This window comes from Dendrobates tinctorius, unplaced genomic scaffold, assembly GCF_039654945.1.
Source record: "Dendrobates tinctorius isolate UK_male_01 unplaced genomic scaffold, ASM3965494v1 ptg000022l, whole genome shotgun sequence".
Taxonomy (NCBI): Eukaryota; Metazoa; Chordata; class Amphibia; order Anura; family Dendrobatidae; genus Dendrobates; species Dendrobates tinctorius.
This window is the reverse complement of record NW_027361690.1, coordinates 19106287-19127587: the sequence shown is the minus strand read 5'-3', so window position 1 is coordinate 19127587 and position 21301 is coordinate 19106287. Positions and strand designations below refer to the sequence as shown.

At 46.3% G+C, this 21301-nt stretch overlaps 1 protein-coding gene and 1 long non-coding RNA gene across 2 annotated transcripts in view; one reads left to right on the top strand and one right to left on the bottom strand.

Moving 5' to 3' along the window:
- Positions 1 to 642: 642 nt before the first annotated feature.
- Positions 643 to 9267, bottom strand: DUT (deoxyuridine triphosphatase). The gene is made up of 6 exons (XM_073568455.1): positions 9073 to 9267; positions 8435 to 8526; positions 7181 to 7225; positions 2383 to 2457; positions 1108 to 1178; positions 643 to 988 (listed from the first exon to the last, which is right to left on the bottom strand). The coding sequence occupies exons 1-6, from the start codon at positions 9222 to 9224 to the stop codon at positions 932 to 934; spliced, it is 492 nt and encodes a 163-aa protein (XP_073424556.1). The 5' UTR covers positions 9225 to 9267; the 3' UTR covers positions 643 to 931.
- Positions 9268 to 9349: 82 nt separating this feature from the next.
- LOC141084058 (uncharacterized) overlaps positions 9350 to 21301 on the top strand; it is a 93610-nt gene continuing 81658 nt past the window's right edge. Inside the window, exon 1 of the long non-coding RNA XR_012230918.1 lies at positions 9350 to 9610. This is a non-coding gene — a long non-coding RNA (uncharacterized lncRNA). The remainder of the gene's footprint in view (positions 9611 to 21301) is intronic.

Below are 21301 nucleotides of genomic sequence, written 5' to 3'. Positions count from 1 at the left end.
ACAGATCTGGTCACTCACTGCTCCCCTGCCAGCAGCCATATTGTGGACAGGAGCGATGTGCAGTCTGTGAGGAAGGATAGTTTAAATTGCAGGAGGAGAACCTGTTGTACTTCTATATTAAAAGGGCAAACAGTCATGTTCCCTGACAATCATTCCAAAAAAAAAAAAAAAGTGGTGGCTAACTTAAGGGGTAATAGAGAGAAGATGTAATAAGTTAGCAAACACCTCTAAATAGAAATGTAGTACAGTTCCTCTGATTTGCAAGGCCTTCGGTATCCATGGTTACATCCTCTGATAAAGCTAGTGGCTGTAACCATGGACACCTAAGGTCCTGCAATTCCTGCACATGAGGAAAAGGACAAAAAAAAAAAAAAACAAACTACATTTTTAATTAGAGGCATTTGCTGTTAATACAATTACTACATATTGGGATGGGATTTTGGAATACCTCCAACTGCTGAATGTGTAAAAAATATTCAGGTTTGTTTTAAAAAAAAAAAAAATAATAATATATATTATATATATATATATATATATATATATTTTATATAAGCCATACATGCAAGGAGAAAAATGCTCCTATCTTCCCACTGCCGACAGACATCCTTTACCAAACATATATCCTATACCAGAAGGCTAGCATTAGTAGTGAAACAAATTTCAATTTATTTTATTTATTTTTTAACAAAACATTTGACCTAGAGACAAAACACAAATTCAAGGTGTCAAATACAACCTGACATTTACTGAGTGGATACTTCTGGAGCAGGTCACATTTGGTGTATAATGCAGCCCAATCACAAACCAGAGCCCCTTGTGAAGGCAGATTTGGAAGAATACAGTTCAAACACAATCCCGGCTTCATGGAGTAGAGACAGACTAAGTGGAATAATTCCCGCTCACACAGTAACAGCACGCAGCTCAACAAGTCCTAGCTCTGACCAGTGGATCCAAAGCCACCAGCACCTCGCTCTGTATCATCTAGGCTCTGCAGAGGAAGACACACAAGGGTAGAGGATATAACAGCCGCCAGCTCTGTGGACACTAACAGCTGGGTCTTGTGGATAAAGCATTTCTAACAAAGAGTTAGGAAATACAATTACTCACTTTATGTTCCTCAAGATCAGGGTAGACTATCCGCTCACATATCAACTGAGCCACTCGGTCGCCTTTTTTAACTGAAATATAAAGTTATACAATTATGAACACTTGGCATCACGGTGGTTACACGTTCGCTACGAAACCCAAGGCATGTGTGTTTTTGCACCAATTAAAAATGCTGTAGTGAGTGGCTAGTTTAAAGCCACAATGAGAATTTGCTGTGCTTTTTGTGCCATTCAAAACACAAGATTACAGTTGTGGCAAGTTATGGGATTTAGAGACCTCCCACACACTGCTTTTTTCTCCCCCCTCATTTTAATAGCTCAGAAACTGACTTATGGTGCTTTTTGAAATCCACAACACAAATTTCTCTTGCGGCAAATCTGCCTTTTATTTTGCGGGTCAAAAAGCATTAAAAGCCATCATATTCCAAAAGGAGAAGAGGGGGGAAAAAAAAAAAAAAAAAAGGAAAAATTGGGAGTAATTTAACTGAAGAATTTCTGCACCTCCAAGTCACTCATCATTGGATCTTAGGCAAAGTTAAAAGGAAAATATTCAAATATTTCCAAAGCGCAGCTTTTTTGGTGTCATGTGCTCTACCTTCCCTTTATCACTCAAGAAACAGATACAAACAAGGAAGTCAGTATCATGAGGTACATGGACCGTTGGGGTTATAGGGAAATCCTCATGACAATTTGCTGCCCAGGTCACCGCTCAGAAAAGATGAGATAAAACCTATTGCTTAAGGCTGTGTGCCTAGAGTTTCCGCCGGCTCAGACGCCGCAGAAACGCTTAAAAGAAGCTATACATTAAATTGCATGCGTTTTTAAACGCTCAGGAATCGCTTAGCGGCTAAAAACGCAGCATGCTCATTAGTTTCCGCATTGCTGAGCGTTTTTAGCCTTTTCCAATGTTCCCAGAAAACGAGAGTCAAAAAAGTGTGTTTTTTGTGCAAAAACGAGCAACAAGTGCGCGGAAATAAAACGCGCGTTTTCTGGGAAGGGGGGGGGGGGGGGGGGGGATCAGTTTCCTGAGCGTTTAAAAACGCTAACGTGGGCACATAGCCTTAAGGTTTGCTTTGCGGTGTATTTTATCATAGGCACAGCCCTTTTACATTTTTGAAAAAAAAAAAAACAAAAAAAACAAAAAAAACAAACCCTTCTATGACTCCTCCATGTTAGATCACACTAATGGTAGCTTACATGAGCTTTATCCCTTTGTGCAGTGTTAGCTCTTCACAACACATACGAACCTTCATCGTCTCAACACAATGGCACATACCAGCAAAAGGCTCTTTTCCAAAGTTGAATAATACAACACCAATGTTTCCTCTGTAGTCTTCATCAATTACACCAGCTAAATAACAAAAAAAAATATAAACAGATGAAGACCAACATCTGTATAATTTCTTGTCCCATTTCAGATGCAAAATCAAGAAGGGAAAAAAAAAAAAAAAAGAAAAAATTTTCTTCAAAGTGTTACAGGCAAAGCTGTATGGAAATTCCTTCACAATACAGAAAAATATTCTGCATTGTGTAATAATGGAAATTACACTGCAGTCATCAGTGGAAAAATGCACATTGGTGCTGGCAGGTTAATGTGATGGCCTTGAGATGCAAGCGCTAACTGTGTCAGGGCCTTGGCTCTAGACGCTGCCTACGCCTTCCAGCTGTGGACTGACTACAATGTGACATTGTGTTTGTATTTCTAGAGACAAATTCAAAGTGTTTGGAAATGGAGAAAATATTTCAAAGAAAAGAATTGCAAAAAGAAAATATATTTTATTATAAACACAACACTAACCGTTAAACAGATTTTCCGGAGCACATGACGGAATCCCTTTATACCCTTCTTTTCTGTCTTTATGTTGGGAGGGGTCATATATCACTTGGGTGTGGCATATTTGTATAATATATATATATATATATATATATATATATATATATATAAAAAATTTAATATGCAGACACCCAAGTTATATACAACCCCTCCAACATAAAGACAAAAGTAAAGAATGAATAAAAGGACGCTGTCACGTGTGCCAGAAAATCAGATTACTGGTTAGTGTAGTTCTCACATTTCCCCACACCCTTGACATCATGAGATCACAGAGGAATCATCCCTTAGGGTACTGTCACACTAAGAGAAATATCGCTAGCAATATCGCTATAACTTGTGACGTTATAGCGATATCGCTATGTGTGATACTTACCTACAACCCGCTCCCCCGCTGGTTATCGCTGATCGCACGAGAACAGGCTGGACTGTTTCTCGTCGTCAGCTTCCTGATGTGACAAGCGACGCGTGGAGCCGGGCGGGAGGATGCAGGATCGCCTGGTGTGACAGGTAAGTAGCGCCCCCCGTCCCCAGCGATGTCGCTAGTGAGATCTGCCTATGTGGCAGCTCACTAGCGACCACTTAGCGATGTACCAGCGATCCTGACCGCGTCGTATCACTGGTCGGGATCGCTGGTGCATCGCTAAGTGTGACAGTAGCTTTAGGGTGACACCACCACTTGCAGAACTTTACCTCCAAAAGAAAGAACAAATATGACAAGAGATCTAATCTGCAAGTGGCTACTTAACAGACAGATTCCATGGAAGCCCATGCCTTCTCGTTCCAAGATGTGGACATGGCCCAAGTAGAGCGCGCGCCAAGACCTCCCTGAAGCGAAATGGAAGACGAGTCATATGGCCCTCCGACAATCACCTGTTTACTCCATCGAGCAACGGTCCTTTTAATAGACGCTTTCCCCTTACTTGGTTCCCAAAACTGAATGAAAGTTTTATTTTACACTGTGTTCCAAATTATGCAAAAAATATTTCCTCATATTTTCTCTAAATTACCTATATGATTTGCAGTCAGTTATTTTCCAGTCATCTAATATTCTAGTATAATTGCAATGTTTTTGCGCAAACTGCCTATGAAGACAGTATATTTTTAAAAATAAGAAACTCAAAATGCATGTTCCAAATTATGCACAGCAGAGTTTAACCTTTTTATTTTGAGCAAAAAAAAAAAAAAAAAAAAAGTCAATTGTGAAATTATAAGCATTATCAGCTTATTACAAAATTAAATCAGTTTTCAAGTCAAAACTTTATTCTAGGTGATGTTACATTTGCACATAGGACCCCTTGTTCGAAAGAAGCTTCTGAACTCTCGTCCATTGACTTTGTCAGTTTTTGGATGGTTTATGCTTCAATTGTTTTGCATGTGGACACAATACTCTCCCAGAGCTGTTGCTTAGATGTGAACTGCCTCCCATCATAGACACTCCTTTTGATGATGCTCCAGAGGTTCTCAATGGGGTTGAGGTCAGGGGAAGATGGTGGCCACACCATAACTTTGTCCTCCCATAGCAGCCAGAGATGCAGATGTGTTATTTGCAGCATGAGACGGCGCATTATCATGCATGAAAATGATCTTGCTGCGGAAAGCACGGTTCTTCCTCTTGAACCATGGCAGGAAGTGCCGTTTTAGAAACTCCACATAGATTATGGAGTTCATCTTTACCCCTTCAGGGATCCTAAAGGGGCCGACAATCTCTCTCCCCATGATTCCAGCCCAAAACATTACTCCACCTCCTCCTTGTTGGTGCCTTAGCCGTGTTTTCATTCGGTGTCCATCAACCAGCCATCCTCCACTCCATCCATCTGGACCATCGAGCGTTGCGCGGCACTCATCAGTGAACAAAACAGTTTGGAAGTCAGTCTTCATGTATCGTTTGGCCCACTGGAGCCGTTTCTGCTTGTGTGCAGTGGATAGAGGTGGTTGATAGGATGGCTTCCGCACAGCTGCAAACCTCTGAAGGACCCTGCATCTTGTTGTTCGGGGGACGTTGGAAGCACCAGCAACTTGAAAAACTTGTCTGCTGCTATGACAAGGCATTTTTGCAGCTGCTCTTTTAACCTGACGCAATTGCCTGTTGGAAAGAGTCCTCAATTTTTCCTTATCAGCACGCATACGTGTGTGCTGGGAATCAGCTAAACTGTATCAGCATACTTCTTGATTGTGCGACGATCACGATGAAGTGTCTTGGCAATGTTGATTGTAGTCATGCCTTGACCTAAATACTCCACAATTTGTTGCTTCTCAGCAGCCGACACATCCTTTTTCTTTCCCATTTTGGAAAAAAAAAAAAAAAAAAAAAAAAAAAAAAAAATTAGGCTGCTTAATAATGTGGAACAGCCTTCTTAAGTAGTCTTGCCTTTATTTGGACACACCTGCCAAACTAATTTGCACAGGTATCTGCAATTGCTTTCAGTGATATAAAGAGCCCTGACACACATCACCATCAATGAGTTTAAATGACAAACAAAAAAATTCTAACCTTATCACTCCTAAACTCTTTTCGCATAATAATTTGGAACACAGTTTAGTTGGAAAGAAATAACTAATACACATGTCAAAACAGTTAGAAATCTTTCTCCAATTTAGCATTAGGGACTTCAGAAACTTGGACATTACCTTCAGAATGAAGGCTGGATGCAGTTTTATAACCCAAACATCTAGAAATGTTGTGTATAGAACAGAAATGGTCCCTGCTAGGAGTTCCCCAATGTCCCTTACCAATGTAACAGCACTGAAGAAACAGAATTTCAGTGTAAATGGTTTAATTGGAATGACCTGGATTATCCTGAAAGGGGCATTAGCGAGTCTTCAAGACTAGGTTTGAGTCCCATGGGTGAACTCTGTGAGCAGGGACAGAACAGAAATGGTTAACGCTGTAATAATTCTTAGCAGTGAATGGTCAGCGATTCATGTTTAAAGCACCGCTGCAGTTTTTTTTTTTCTCTCCTCCCCACCTCCTTCAAAGCTGGAGTGGCGCTTTAAATGCAAGTCCCCTGCCCCTTCACCGTTTTTTGGCGATGCTCTGGTCCCACGGAGCCATATTGTGAGCTTAGCTTCTGACTGGACAGAAGAAGCTACGTCACAAGTAGTGATTAACGAACGTGCCCTGGTAAGGCGTTTGCTCATCACTAGTCACAAACGCTCAATGCAAGTCTATGAGAGCAAGAACGAGGCTCTCAGACTTCCATTGATTGGTGACCTCCAACTCGCTCCATGAAACACTGGAGCAGCCAGGTCACAAACTGCAGGAGACAGACCAGAACAGGGACAAAAACAGATTACAACGCCGGAAGGCAAGTACATGACCGGAGGAATGGAACTTGGATTTTAAAGAGAACCTGTCTGCAGCATTTTACTAAGTGAAGTACAGACAAGGCCATATTGGCACTGTTATACCTCAGGTACAGAAATCCATTTTGTAGATTTTCTTTAATCTGTTTGAGCCTTCCTCGTATTCATATCTTCATGCACCGGTGCAAGATTGTCGGCAAGGCCTTCATCCAGTCCCCCTCTGCTGTGCCTGTTCAAAACAGCTGACGTCCCAGCTTTGATGCTGGCTCACCTCCAGAGTCCACATCAAAGCAAGGGATACTGACATCGGACGTACTATACCGTCTGATGTCAGTAAGGGGTTAATACATCAAGAACTAGTGACAAGAATAATTCCTATTACAATGAAGTGTGATGTCCAGGTGAGAAGGGTCTAACGGATACACAACTGTTTCTGGGCTGAGGGTCACACTCATGTTAAATCACTCCCAAGGGTCAACATAAAAACAGAGGCTTTACCATGTGAAACATTGTCAGCTTCCGAAGAACAGTGGTTGCCTTTACCAAAAGTTAGCACTTGGGATAGGGGGAATGCCATGACTGTATATAGCGCTCCTCATTATAAACTTAAATGCTATAAACTACCATGTAGAGAGCCAGAATCATAGATGGCCACCTGTCAATCTCATACGTCTTTCTGGAGAAACTAGGTGGAGCCAATTCACATAAGAGTTATGGGGGACACGTGACTGTGTGCCGCCCTGCTTTTCTATGCAAACAGCCACATATAGGGGTGCACCAGACAGTTGGGAGATGTACAATGACAGTGGGCTACAGAGTTGGCCCCCACGCCACAGGTTCAGCAGCCCCACTCTAAATCAACCTTGACAGAGAAAGCGTTGCAATTGCAGCAATGTATTATACTTACATATTATGCATATGAAAAAGCAAGAATTACCTCCAACATCAATGAAGTGTTTAGCTGCCAAACCAGATCGTGGAGCTAAAAAACAAGATGAGAAAACAGGGAAATTGGCACAAGAACACTTATCACACCATGGACCCTCTGCTAATGACAAGATACAAGGTTTCTCATCTTGCCATATAACTACTCCACATTGCAGTATTCACTGTATTAAAAATATAAATTTCTGCTAACAGATGCTCTGCAGCGACCTCAAAAAATGTGCGAGCCATAGAGAACTACTGTAAGGACACAGCCTGTTTCTACAGCTCGAGAAGATGTCTTGTGGATTTGACCCAAAGCTCCTATAGAGCATGAACTTCAAGAATTGTCTGCTCACTCGCCGCCTAATGTATCCACCAATTAACATGTCTGGTTTAAGTGTAGAACAGTCAGTCTTTACAACGGTCAGTGGCAAAAAAAAAAAAAAGTACACATCACAAAAAAGCCAGTTTACGTTAAAATATTGTGCGTTTACTCATGTTAGATAGTTACTGGCAACTTTGAAAGTCAGGATGTAAAAAAACCTGTTTGATGTGCCTATTATTGAATAGACGCATGCTGCCATCTTGTGGAAGGCACGGCATCCAATAGCAGCAGTACGTCTGAGCAGTGAGGCCACGCTGACCAGAGAGTCATCACTTCCGTGCTGTGGAGTGACAGCGGCTCTAAGTATGTCGGGAAATGCCGTATTTCCAGTATCCTGGAGTAGTTTTCTCCTTAGTGGCACTAGGATTTGCGTCATCATTTACCATTTAAGTTATTTTATACTTTGATAAACCGGACTTGTACAGATGTGGCAATATCAACTGTTTATTTACCAATTTCTTTATTTTTAAAGGGGGATGAACCAAATTTTGTACTTCACTTGGAGGACTCGGACCTGCAATGGCCTGATCACTCACACTATATACAACAGTAATATAGAGTGTAAGTCACGGTGTCCCACACCACTCCTCCACCTGTGACGGAGCGTTACAGGAACACCAAGATGGCAGCAACTGGGGGCTTCAGCCAGCCGCTATAGGAACTCATCAGTAAGAGTGTCGTGGGGGAACGATGGAAGTACCCGATCACCGACCATCCAGCAGCAGAGCTTAGATCCGGCCACTGCTCATAGAGACAAATGCCGGCTATGGAAGAGATGGATGCTCCCGGGTCCCTGTCCACACGCCGTGAGCCATGAAATACACCATGTCATTTTACTCAAAAAGGTTATAAAAGCAGAAGAAATGCCAGTATACTTACCAACTCTGCCATAACATCCAGTGGGAACGCAGATCTGAATGTCCGTCTTCACTATGGCTTTATCTTGTGGATCAATCGTGTAATCATAGGCACTAAGGAGAGGAATAATGACAGAATAAGACGCCCTCCATCATGCAGGCACATCGGTATGGGCTGTCAAACCAAAATAGAGGTTTTATTCTGAGGCTACAGGAGCCTAATACTGGGGTCACACACTAATGTTCTGGCCTTAGAGGGGGCAGACTGCGCACAGTCCCATGGCGAGGCCGGCCCCCTGGAGACCCTCATACTCCCACCAAGCTGCATGTTTGCCCCTTTACAATGACGCCCCCCCTGAGGTTCAGCACGGTGCACACAACATGGAGGCGCAGGTAACAGCGAGCAGCCCCCTCCATGGCGCACTATTACCTCATGGCGGGGGGCTCGGGTCAGGCCGAGGACCCCACACTGCACCCTGACCTGACAAGCAGCACTGTCAGATACCATCTGCCCACACCAGAGAGGGCCATGTACCTGCCCCATGTCACCAGCTACCAGAAATGGCTGACAACGTATACAAGTCTGCAGCGACCCGTGCGCCATCACTGCACATTTCGCAGCAATCCCCCTTACTTTACACAGCTGCACGGATCTCTTACCTGTACAGGTCATAGCCTGCAGCCCGGACGGAGCCTCTGGTTGGAGCGGACGCATGTTCCGACAACTTGGCGAAGCGCAGCACAGAGGAGCTGTCACTGCCGTCCTCTTTTGCCCGTTTGGCGGGAGATGAGTTCACAGGAGTGAGCGGCATGGTGGGAACAAGACAGGATGAAATGTGACAATCCCGCCAAGCCGAAGCCCCGCCCTATATGTACGTGCCCCGGCGTCCCCATCACTCCCCCCCGAGCATCTGACTCCACGACTGACGCTCTAGTCTGACGCAGGAGCTACTATTCCGCAGCGTCACTGTTTACCAGCTGTGGAACTACGAATCCCAGCATTCCAACGTCCATGGTACCGTTACCCAGGCGACCCCCAGTAGAGTGGCATGCTGGGACTCGTAGTTTCCGCCGCTCAGGTTCTACTACCACATAGCGGGCCTGTGTACTGTACCGACATGTTATCCGGCTAGCGGCTACGCTAGGGAGACATGTACCTTGTTTGCTGAACACCCGAAAGGGCTGGCGGACACAACAGGTGAGAGCCCGGCGTCTACAGCACAGCCGCCAGCCCAGGGCGGCGGCCGCCATGATGGACACGTGACCTGTATGCTGCGGGGTGTTCTGCGTGTACACACGGCGGATACTCTGCGGAGTATGGCTCCCCACACGTCATCCACAGGCGGTACACACTGCACGGGAGCCAGACCTGCTGTTGGTTCTTAAAGGGGATGTCCACTGCTGAAGAACCCCATGAGGACAAAAATCGTCCGGCGACATTCCGGGGATGTCAGTGTTCGTATTGTGGAACCAACTGGGGGAGAATAACCCTTGGGGTGTGTGCACACGCTGCGGATTCTGCTGCGGATTTGGCCCTGCGGATCTGCAGCCGTTTCTGCTGCGGTGTACAGTACCATTATTCCCTATGGGAAATGGAAACCGCTGTGCAGACGATGCGGAATTTTCCGCGGTTTCTAAACCGCAGAAAGAATTGACGTCAATTCTTTCTGCGGATTCCTATCTCCTCCATTGTGGAGATGGTGAAACCGCAGGATAATCCGCAGATAAACCGCAGGTCTTTTGACCTGTGGATTTATCTGCGGATTTAGTAAAGCAGATTCCGCAGCGTGTACACGTACCCTTAGGGTGCGTGCCCACGATCTGTAAACCCTGCAGGTTGGCCGCTACATACTCGTGCAGCGTCCGGATGTTACAGCATAGTGGATGGATTTCAAGAAATATGTCCATTATGCGTCAATAGACGCCCGCATAGCCGGATATGCGCCATGTCTCTCCAGTCCGGAGCATGTCTGTGTCTCTCACTGTGGAACTGGGTAAAATAAAAAGTTAAAATAAGCAGAAGAATCACAAAGACACAAACTAAAATCACCATATGCTTTTATTGCCATTTTAACATAGCAAGGCTGAAAAAAGCTATTTGTCCATGCAGTTCAGCCTATATTCCGTCAGAATAAATCCCCAGATCTACGTCCTTCTAAAGAACCTAACAATAACTGTAAGATACAATATTGTTACGCTCTAGGAAGACATCCAGGCATCTCCTGAACCCCTCCACTGAGTTTGCCATCACCACCTCCTCAGGCAGGGAATTCCAGATTCTCACTGCCCTAACAGTAATGCTATGTGCACACGTTGCTGAATATAAACGTCTTTTTCGTGAAAAAAACGCATACAAAACGCAACCCATTGAACTCAATGGCATTCCACACGCTGTGCTAATGCGTGTTTTTCCATGGTGGAATCGCATCGTGGAGGGCTGTGGAGTCGGTGCTCATTTTGGTGGAGTCGGAGTCGGTATAAAATGGTCCGACTCCGACTCCTACAATATATAATAAATTGGGTACAGTAGTTCAGTGCTGAATATTTTTTCATAGGAATTTGGGAAAGTTATGAAATGTCCTATAATTGGCTGTTCTATTCCTGATCTAAGGCTACATTCACACAAGAACAGGTTCTTGCTATTGTAACGGACAATGCTTCAAACATGATAAGTACAATTACACTGATGAATGAAAGTAATGAACAACAGCTAGAAGAAAATTTAGGATTCAGTATGTGTGAGATGTAAGGCTACAGTGCTGTTCATGTAACTGAGGAACAAACAGATATTACTACAGAAGAACAGCAAAATTATACTGTAGAAATAGATGATCTTGTTGAAGCTGCTTCAAAACACTTTCCTATTCATCACATGCGCTGTGTTGTGCACACGCTGCAGCTGGCAATAAGAGATAGTCTGCAAGAGGGACATGCTGGAAATCTGATTGGAAAAGTGAGGAAATTGGTTATTGCCGCCAGAACCCCTAAAATTGATTCCATCTTGAAGAGACGTGCTGGAAAAGGGCAATTGTTGATCAAGCCACTCGGTGGGGCAGCACTTATTTAATGATTGAGCGATTGCTTGAACTAAAACCATTTCTTATAGATATGGCGAACCCTCAGGTAACCCTAAATGAAGGTCAATGGACACAGGAGGCTGAATTGAAGGAATTGCTTAATCACCCATTTACCGTGACTAAAAAATTACAAGCTGAGGATTTAACTCCTGGCATTTTCATAAGGGAGTGGAAGAACTTGCTATTTTGCCTGTCCCAAAGAGGAGGTTTAATCGCAGATGGCATTTCTGCTTCAATGAAACGGAGAGAGACACAGCTATTGGAAAATAAAAATTTTCTGGCAGCTGTTTATGTGAACCCAAGTCATCATATATTGCTTGATGATCAACAGCTTACTAAAGGAAAAGAAGCTCTGACTGAGGTAGCGATGAGTGGCCTACAGGAGGACTGCCAGGCGCAAGAGGACTTGCCTCATCAGATGAGGAGTTTGACTTTGACAAGTATTTGGATGACATGGAGCAGGCAAAGCGTTGCTGCAAGGAAAAAGATTTCACTCCGTCTCCTATAGCAAGCAGATTGACCATATTTCAGCAAAATGTTTCACTTGCTCTCAAAGAAATAGAAAAATTCAACCGTTCATCAAAACCGACTGTGCATGAGGCAATTCCTTTATACCCGGAAATTGTTAAAGATGTTGCCCATGTGGTTACAGCTTTGCCTCCAACCCAAGTTAGTGTAGAGAGGTTGTTCTCTGGCCTTAAAATGATTGTCAGATTTGAGGTCATCTATGAAGGAGGATCTGATGAAGGCAGTTCTATTTCTTAGAACAAATTCATAGACTGCACAAATGTTATTTAGCTAGTTATTTGTTTTTGTTGAAAACTGTTTTTTGCCACTTACATAGTTTATTACATAGTGTTATATATATATATATATATATATATATTGTGGGGATGTGACTCGCTCAGGTGCAGCGGGAGACAATCAGGAGACCGGTTCTTCCACAGTGCTTGCAGTTTATTCACGGCATAAACGCACAAGGCAACGTAACAGCAAACAAATAGCCTTTTAGCTCAGGCAAAATAACACAATGTCCATAGTTGTAGACTCAGAGCAGGAGTCTCAGCACACATGGGAGGCTTAGTCCTCCCCACACACAACTCCTTGGTTCAGGAGCAGGCCACATTATAAGGCTGTAGCCACACCCACGTTCCCAGCAGCTGACTGGTCACCTGACTGTGACCTCACCACAGGTCCTTCAAACAAAAACAATAACAATATCTGTTATGCTTTACTTCTGCCTTACATTATAGAGACAAGCCATTTATGAGACACATATCTCCCATCGATTACACGACCCTTAGCCCTGCCACATACCTCCCCCCTCTGCCTAAAGCCGTGGGGCTTGGCACTTTCACCTACCAGGCAAGGGATTCTGGAGAGGGCATCGGCATTCCCATGTAGCTTCCCGGCCCTATGCTCTACATGGAAGCTGAAGTCTTGTAGGGCTAAGAACCAGCGGGTGACCCTAGCATTCTTGCCCTTGGTTTCCCTCATCCACCTGAGTGGGGCATGGTCGGATATTAACCTAAACTTCCGTCCCACCAGGTAGTACCGTAATGTGTCCACTGCCCATTTTATGGCCAAACACTCCTTCTCTACAACTGAGTAATTTCTCTCACAAGAAGTCAACTTCCTACTCAAGTAGAGAACAGGATGCTCCTCCCCACGTATCTCTTGGGAAAGGACAGCTCCTACCCCGACATCTGAGGCATCTGTCTGGAGGACAAATTCACGTTTAAAGTCTGGGGCCACCAAAACGGGTTGCTTACAAAGCGCTCCCTTCATTTCTTGGAAGGCTGACTCTGCTTCTTCGGACCAGCTGACCATCACTGACTTTGTCCCTTTAAGCAGATCAGTTAGAGGTGCAGCCATTGTGGCGAAGTTTGGGATAAACCTCCTGTAATATCCCACAATCCCCAGGAAGGCTTTAACTTGCTTCTTTGACAGAGGTCTCGGCCATGTTTGAATTGCCTCCACTTTATTGATTTGGGGTTTGATCTCGCCACGCCCCACTACATATCTGAGGTACTTGGCTTCTTCTCTCCCCAAGGCACACTTCTTCGGGTTTATTGTAAACCCTGCCTCTCTTAGAGCGTCAAACACTGCTTGGACCTTTTCCAGGTGAGTCTCCCAGTCCGGGGTAAAGATGATGATATCATCCAGGTATGCAGCAGCGTATAGCTTATGAGGTGCAAGGATTCTATCCATCGCCCTCTGGAAGGTTGCTGGAGCTCCCTGTAGGCCAAACGGCATCCGGACATACTGGAAGCACCCGTCTGGTGTGGAGAATGCCGTCTTCTCCTTGGCTTCCTGTGCCATGGGGATCTGCCAATATCCCTTGGTCAGATCCAAAGTGGTTATGTACCTGGCAGGTCCAAGTCTCTCGATGAGCTCATCAACGCGTGGCATGGGATAAGCGTCGAACTTGGAGACCTCATTCAGCTTCCGGTAATCGTTGCAGAACCTCCATTCACCATCAGGTTTTGGGACCAGGACAATCGGGCTCGACCAGCCGCTCTTGGATTCCTCAATGACCCCGAGCTTCAACATACGCTGCACCTCCTTGGAGATTACCTCTCGCCGGGCCTCAGGAATACGATATGGTTTCACGTTCACCCGCACATGTGGCTCGGTCAGAATTTCGTGCTCTACCACCTTCGTGCACCCCGGCAACTCTGAGAACAGGTCCCGGTTTTTCTGGAGTAACTCCCGGCACTGCTGCTTCTGGGCCTTCGATAGAGTCTCCGCTATGGTAACGGCTCCAACCTCCCCTTCTAGGTTGCCCAGCAAGCACGGAGTTACCGCTGGCTCTCTATCTTGCCACGGCTTGATAAGGTTAACATGGTAAACCTGGTATGGCTTCCGTCTTCCGGGTTGGTGGATCTTGTAGTTTACGTCTCCCAGTTTCTCCACCACCTCATATGGCCCTTGCCACTTGGCCAAGAACTTACTTTCCACCGTCGGGATTAGCACGAGAACTCGGTCTCCCGGATTGAACTGCCTCACTCTGGCTGACCGGTTGTAGACCCTGGCCTGAGCCTCTTGTGCCTGGCGGAGATGTTCTTTAACAATGGGCATCACCTTTGCAACCCTCTGCTGCATCAGTGCCACATGCTCAATGACGCTTCTGTGGGGCGTGACTTCGGCTTCCCAGGTTTCCTTGGCTATATCTAGGAGACCTCGCGGATGCCGGCCGTACAGAAGCTCGAAGGGGGAGAACCCCGTGGAGGCCTGGGGAACTTCACGGATAGAAAACAGTAAATACGGTAAGAGACAATCCCAGTCTCTACCATCTTCCTCTATGACTTTTCTCAGCATGCTCTTCAGGGTCTTGTTAAACCTCTCAACAAGGCCATCTGACTGTGGATGGTACACTGAAGTCCTCAGCTGGGAAATTTGCAAGACTCTGCACAATTCTCTCATCACCTTGCTCATAAAAGGTGTCCCCTGGTCGGTCAGGATCTCCTTCGGCAAACCCGTCCGGGAAAACACATGGACCAGCTCACGGGCTATACTCTTCGCAGAGGAGTTTCTCAGGGGAATGGCCTCAGGATAGCGTGTGGCATAGTCCAGGATGACTAATATATACTGATGGCCCCGAGCTGATTTAACTAAGGGACCGACCAAGTCCATGGCAATTCTCTCAAATGGCACCTCAATAATGGGCAGTGGCACAAGAGGGTTCCGAAAATGAGATGTGGGGGCAGTTAACTGACATGTCGGGCAGGACCTGCAATAGTTTACTATTTCCCGGTGACACCCAGGCCAATAGAACCTCTGTACAATCCGTTCCTGGGTTTTTTCCACCCCCAGGTGTCCCCCCAAGATGTGTGAATGGGCCATGTCCAACACTTTTCGTCTATAGGGGCCTGGTACTATTAACTGCTCTGCCACCTCCTCCCTTATTTTCGTGACCCGGTACAACAATTCCCCACTCAACATAAAATGGGGAAACCTTGTGTCTGCTCCCGGCTCTTGTGCAACCCCATTAATGACGGTGACATTGTTAAAGGCTTCCCTTAGTGTGGGGTCCCTATGTTGGGCAGTCCCAAAATTCTCCCCGGCCACCCCTAACTCCGGGATGTCAGGTACAGGGGACCCTTCCTCTTCATCCCCAACAAGGACACATAAAGGGAACTCGTCTGCCTCTGGTGGTGGCGATACCTCAGTGGGGTGGATTGGTTCCCTGCTCTTGCTAGCACACTCAGAACCCATCCCCCACAGATCCCAAAACAGACAGAAATCCCGGCCAATAATTATGGGATGCAACAAGTCTCGAACAACGCCAACTTCATGCGACTCGGTGCCATGCGCCGTTTCAATCTTCACCCTAGCCATAGGGTAGTCCTTTGCATCGCCATGTATGCACCGAACACCAATCTTTTTACCCGGGAGTATGTTTAGAGGAAAACTGGCCCTCACAAGGGTCACCAAGCTCCCGGAGTCCAGAAGCGCCATTACTGCTCGACCGTTCACCTTCACGGGACACGCTTGTGGCCCCTTGTTAGGTAGCGAGTTCACACTGCAAGCTGGATATGCGTAGTATGAACTACGGCGTCCCATGCTGCAGTCCATCTGCTCGGTGGTCTGGGGACAACGGGCCGCTATATGTCCTGGCCCATGACACTTCCAGCAAATAACACCCGAGGGGACCTTGGGCACCGCCTCCCCCGCCCCTTTTGACCTTGGACGCACCACCCCTTTTTGTGACTCCGCCCCCTGCTGGGACCCCCAATATGGAATGGGCTGCTTCCCCAAGGAACCTTCCATCCCCTGGTATCTCTCGACCAGCCCAACCAGTTCATCAGCATTTTGGGGATCACCCTGGGCAACCCAAGTCTGTAGAGGTCTCGGCAGAGAATGCACAAACCGATCCATCACAACTCGCTCTACCATTTGTGCAGGGGAAGCCGACTCTGGCTGCAGCCATTTCTGGACCAGGTGCAACAGGTCAAACATTTGGGAGCGCGGGGGTTTGTCCCGGTGATAGGCCCAACGATGCACTCTCTGTGCCCTGGTAGTCATTGTTACCCCCAAGCGGGCGAGAATTTCCGCTTTTAATTTGGGATACTCTCTGGCATCTTGTACCGTCAGGTCAAAGTACGCCTTCTGGGGCTCCCCCGCTCCCCCGTTAGGTAAGGGGCCAGTACCTCCGCCCACCGCTCTGGCTGAAGTTTTTCCCTCTCAGCCACCCTCTCAAACACCGTCAGGAAGGCCTCCACATCATCCTCAGGGGTCATTTTTTGTAATGCGCGTCTTACCGCCTTCTCGACGTCGGTGGCATCAGCCCGACCTGGGGTTGGGGCGCTCGTCCTGCCCTCCTGGATGGCGGTTGCCAGAAGCTGCATCTGCTGCCGTTGTTCCTGCTGGCTTTGCTGGAACTGCTGCCGCTGCTCCTGCTGGCTTTGCTGGATCTGCTGTAACAACAGCTTGTTGGTTTCCTGCTGCAGTGCCTGGGACTGGACCAGGTGTTTCATGAGGTCCTCCATGATTCCAGGCAATGCTTGTTGCCCCGCTGCAAACTTCACCCAGGACATGCAGCAACTGTCTCAAGTCTCTGCTGGGACCGCTGCCCGCACGTGTACCACCAATTGTGGGGATGTGACTCGCTCAGGTGCAGCGGGAGACAATCAGGAGACCGGTTCTTCCACAGTGCTTGCAGTTTATTCACGGCATAAACGCACAAGGCAACGTAACAGCAAACAAATAGCCTTTTAGCTCAGGCAAAATAACACAATGTCCGTAGTTGTAGACTCAGAGCAGGAGTCTCAGCACACATGGGAGGCTTAGTCCTCCCCACACACAACTCCTTGGTTCAGGAGCAGGCCACATTATAAGGCTGTAGCCACACCCACGTTCCCAGCAGCTGACTGGTCACCTGACTGTGACCTCACCACAGGTCCTTCAAACAAAAACAATAACAATATCTGTTATGCTTTACTTCTGCCTTACATTATAGAGACAAGCCATTTATGAGACACATATCTCCCATCGATTACACGACCCTTAGCCCTGCCACAATATATATAATATATATACTGTATATACACTCACTGGCCACTTTATTAGGTACACCTGTCCAACTGTGTGTTAAGACTTAATTTCTAATCAGCCAATCACATGGCGGCAACTCAGTGCATTTAGGCATGTAGACATGGTCAAGACAATCTCCTGCAGTTCAAACCGAGCATCAGTATGGGGAAGAAAGGTGATTTGAGTGCCTTTGAACGTGGCATGATTGTTGGTGCCAGAAGGGCTGGTCTGAGTATTTCAGAAACTGCTGATCTACTGGGATTTTCACGCACAACCATCTCTAGGGTTTACAGAGAATGGTCCGAAAAAGAAAAAAAATCCAGTGAGCGGCAGTTCTGTGGCCGGAAATGCCTTGTTGATGCCAGAGGTCAGAGGAGAATGGGCAGACTGGTTCGAGCTGATAGAAAGGCAACAGTGACTCAAATTGCCACCCGTTACAACCAAGGTAGGCAGAAGAGCATCTCTGAACGCACAGTGCGTCGAACTTTGAGGCAGATGGGCTACAGCAGCAGAAGACCACACCGGGTACCACTCCTCTCAGCTAAGAACAGGAAACTGAGGCTACAATTTGCACAAGCTCATCGAAATTGGACAGTAGAAGATTGGAAAAACGTTGCCTGGTCTGATGAGTCTCGATTTCTGCTGCGACATTCGGATGGTAGGGTCAGAATTTGGCGTAAACAACATGAAAGCATGGATCCATCCTGCCTTGTATCAACGGTTCAGGCTGGTGGTGGTGGTGTCATGGTGTGGGGAATTTTTTCTTGGCACTCTTTGGGCCCCTTGGTACCAATTGAGCATCGTTGCAACGCCACAGCCTACCTGAGTATTGTTGCTGACCATGTCCATCCCTTTATGACCACAATGTACCCAACATCTGATGGCTACTTTCAGCAGGATAATGCGCCATGTCATAAAGCTCGAATCATCTCAGATTGGTTTCTTGAACATGACAATGAGTTCACTGTACTCAAATGGCCTCCTCAGTCACCAGATCTCAATCCAATAGAGCATCTTTGGGATGTGGTGGAACGGGAGATTCGCATCAGGGATGTGCAGCCGACAAATCTGCGCCAACTGTGTGATGCCATCATGTCAATATGGTCCAAAATCTCTGAGGAATGCTTCCAGCACCTTGTTGAATCTCTGCCACGAAGAATTGAGGCAGTTCTGAAGGCAAAAGGGGGTCCAACCCGTTACTAGCATGGTGTACCTAATAAAGTGGCCAGTGAGTGTATATATATATATATGTGTAATCGATATTGCATAATGTATTACATTTACAATTTATTACAGTTTTTTGTGTTCTAAAGTTGTATTCCGATAAATATGTATGTTCTATCTAAATATCTTGATTATTGTATCATAAAAATGATTACCGTATTTTTCGCTTTATAAGACGCTCCGGATTATAAGACGCACCACAAATTTTGAGAAGAAAAATAAGAAAAAAATATTTTTTAATAAAATGGTGGTCTCTCTTATAATCCTTGCATCTTATTGCTTACCAGGGTTGGTGGCTGCGGTGTAGCTGGGTCCCAGGCTCGCTGCTGGAGGAGGCAGGCGTGGAGTGATGCTGCAGGCCGCATTCAGGGATGAGGGGGGCTCCGATGTGTGCCATTGTTGCTGCTGCAGCACGGTCTTGTACTGCTGCCGGGTTTCTCCGCTTGTCCGGTGGTTGCTAGCTGGTGCTGCGGGTGTCTCCGGTGCCCAGCGGTGCGGCGTTGTGTGCCGGTCGATGCCCGGGGGCCCTGCCGACATTGTGCGACAGGCCAGAGCCCCGGCATTTCCTCGGTTCCCTGTGTGCGTGCGCTGTGGTGCCGATAAAAAAATGGCTGCCGGCGCGTGCGCAGATGGGATCTCGGGACCCAATCTCATCTCTTGAGAACTGGGTCCCGAGATCCCATCTGCGCACGCGCCGGCGGCCATTTTGTTACCGGCACACAGGGAACCGAGGAAATGCTGGGGCTCTGGTCTGTCGCACAATATCGGCAGAGCCCCGGGGATCGACGGGCACACAACGCAGCACCGGAGACACCCGCAGCACCGGCCAGCAACTGCCGGACGCCCTCGATCACAGCCTAGGTAAGGCATGTCCGCTTTGTAAGACGCACCCCCGTTTTCCCAAAATTTGGGGGGAAAAAGTGCGTCTTACAAAGCGGGAAAATACGGTAATCTGATATTCACATTGTACTACAATAAATTTTTCACTTAAATATAAGCAATATATGTCGGAGTCGTGGAGTCGGTGTAAGGGAAATTGAGGAGTCAGAGTCGCAGGTGTGGCTTACCGACTCCACAGCCCAGCGCGGAAACATACGCAGCATGCTCATTCTAGGAATGCATTGATCCGCTTACTTTCCGCATTTGGCTATGCCCACCATGTGCAAAGTAAGCGGATCATGTGCAGATGGTAACCAGGGTCTGGAGGAGAGGAGACTGTCCTCCAGGCCCTGGGTACCATATCCCTGTTAAAAAAAGAATTAAAATAAAAAATTGTGATATTCTCACCTTCCGGCGTCCCCTGCAGCCTTCCCGCCTCTCAGCGATGCTACATCATCACAGGTCATTGTCGCAAGGTATCACTGGGAACGGGACTTGCCGGGAGCATCGTGAGGCTTGGGAAGTCTGCGGGGGACGCCGGAAGGTGAGAATATCACGATTTTTAATTTTTATTATTTTTAACATTATATCTTTTACTACTGATGCCGCATAGGGAGCCTCAATAGTAAAAAGTTGGTCACAATTGTCAAACACTATGTTTGACGAGTGTGACCAACCTGTCAATCAGTTTTCCAAGCGATGCTACAGATCGCTTGGAAAACGCTAGCATTCTGCAAGCTAATTACGCTTGCAAAACGCCTGTTTTTCGCGGGAATTCCGAAATTGTCATGGAAATTTCCGCCTCAATTCTGCACGTGTGCACATAACCTAAAGAATCCTCTTCCATGTTGGTGGAGAAACCTCTCATCCAGACATAGAGAATGCCCCCTTGTGACCATCACCTTCCTTGGTATAAATAGTTCCTCAGAGAGATATTTGTATTGTCCCCTTATATACTTATGCATACATGGTTATTAGATCACCCCTCAGTCGTCTTTTTTTCTAGACTAAATAATCCTAATTTTGCTAATCTCTCTGGGTATTTTAGTTCTCCCATCCCTTTTATTAATTTTGTTGCCCTCCTTTGTACTCGCTCTAGTTTCATTATATCCTTCCTGAGCACTGGTGCCCAAAACTGTACACAGTAGTCTATGTGCGGTCTAACCAGGGATTTGTACAGAGGCAGTATAATGCTCTCATCATGTGTATCCAGACCTTTTTTTATGCACCTAATGATCCTGTTTGCTGTGGCAGCCGCTGCCTGGCACTGGCTTCTCCAGGTAAGTTTATCATTAACTAGGATCCCCAAGTCTTTCTCCATGTCAGATTTACCCAGTGGTTTCCCGTTCAGTGTAATGGTGATATTGATTCCTTCTTCCCATGTGCATAACCTTACATTTATCATTGTTAAACCGCATCTGTCATCTTTCGGCCCATGTTTCCAACTTATCCAGATCCATCTGTAGCAGAATACTATCTTCTCTTGTATTTACTGCTTTACATAGTTTTGTATCATCTGCAAATATTGATATTTTACTGTATACAGTAAACCTACCAGATCATTAATAAATATGTTGAAGAGAATAGGTCCCAACACCTATGGTTCCCCACTGGTCACAGCGACCCAGTTAGCGAATATACCATTTATAACCACCCTCTGCTTTCTGTCACTA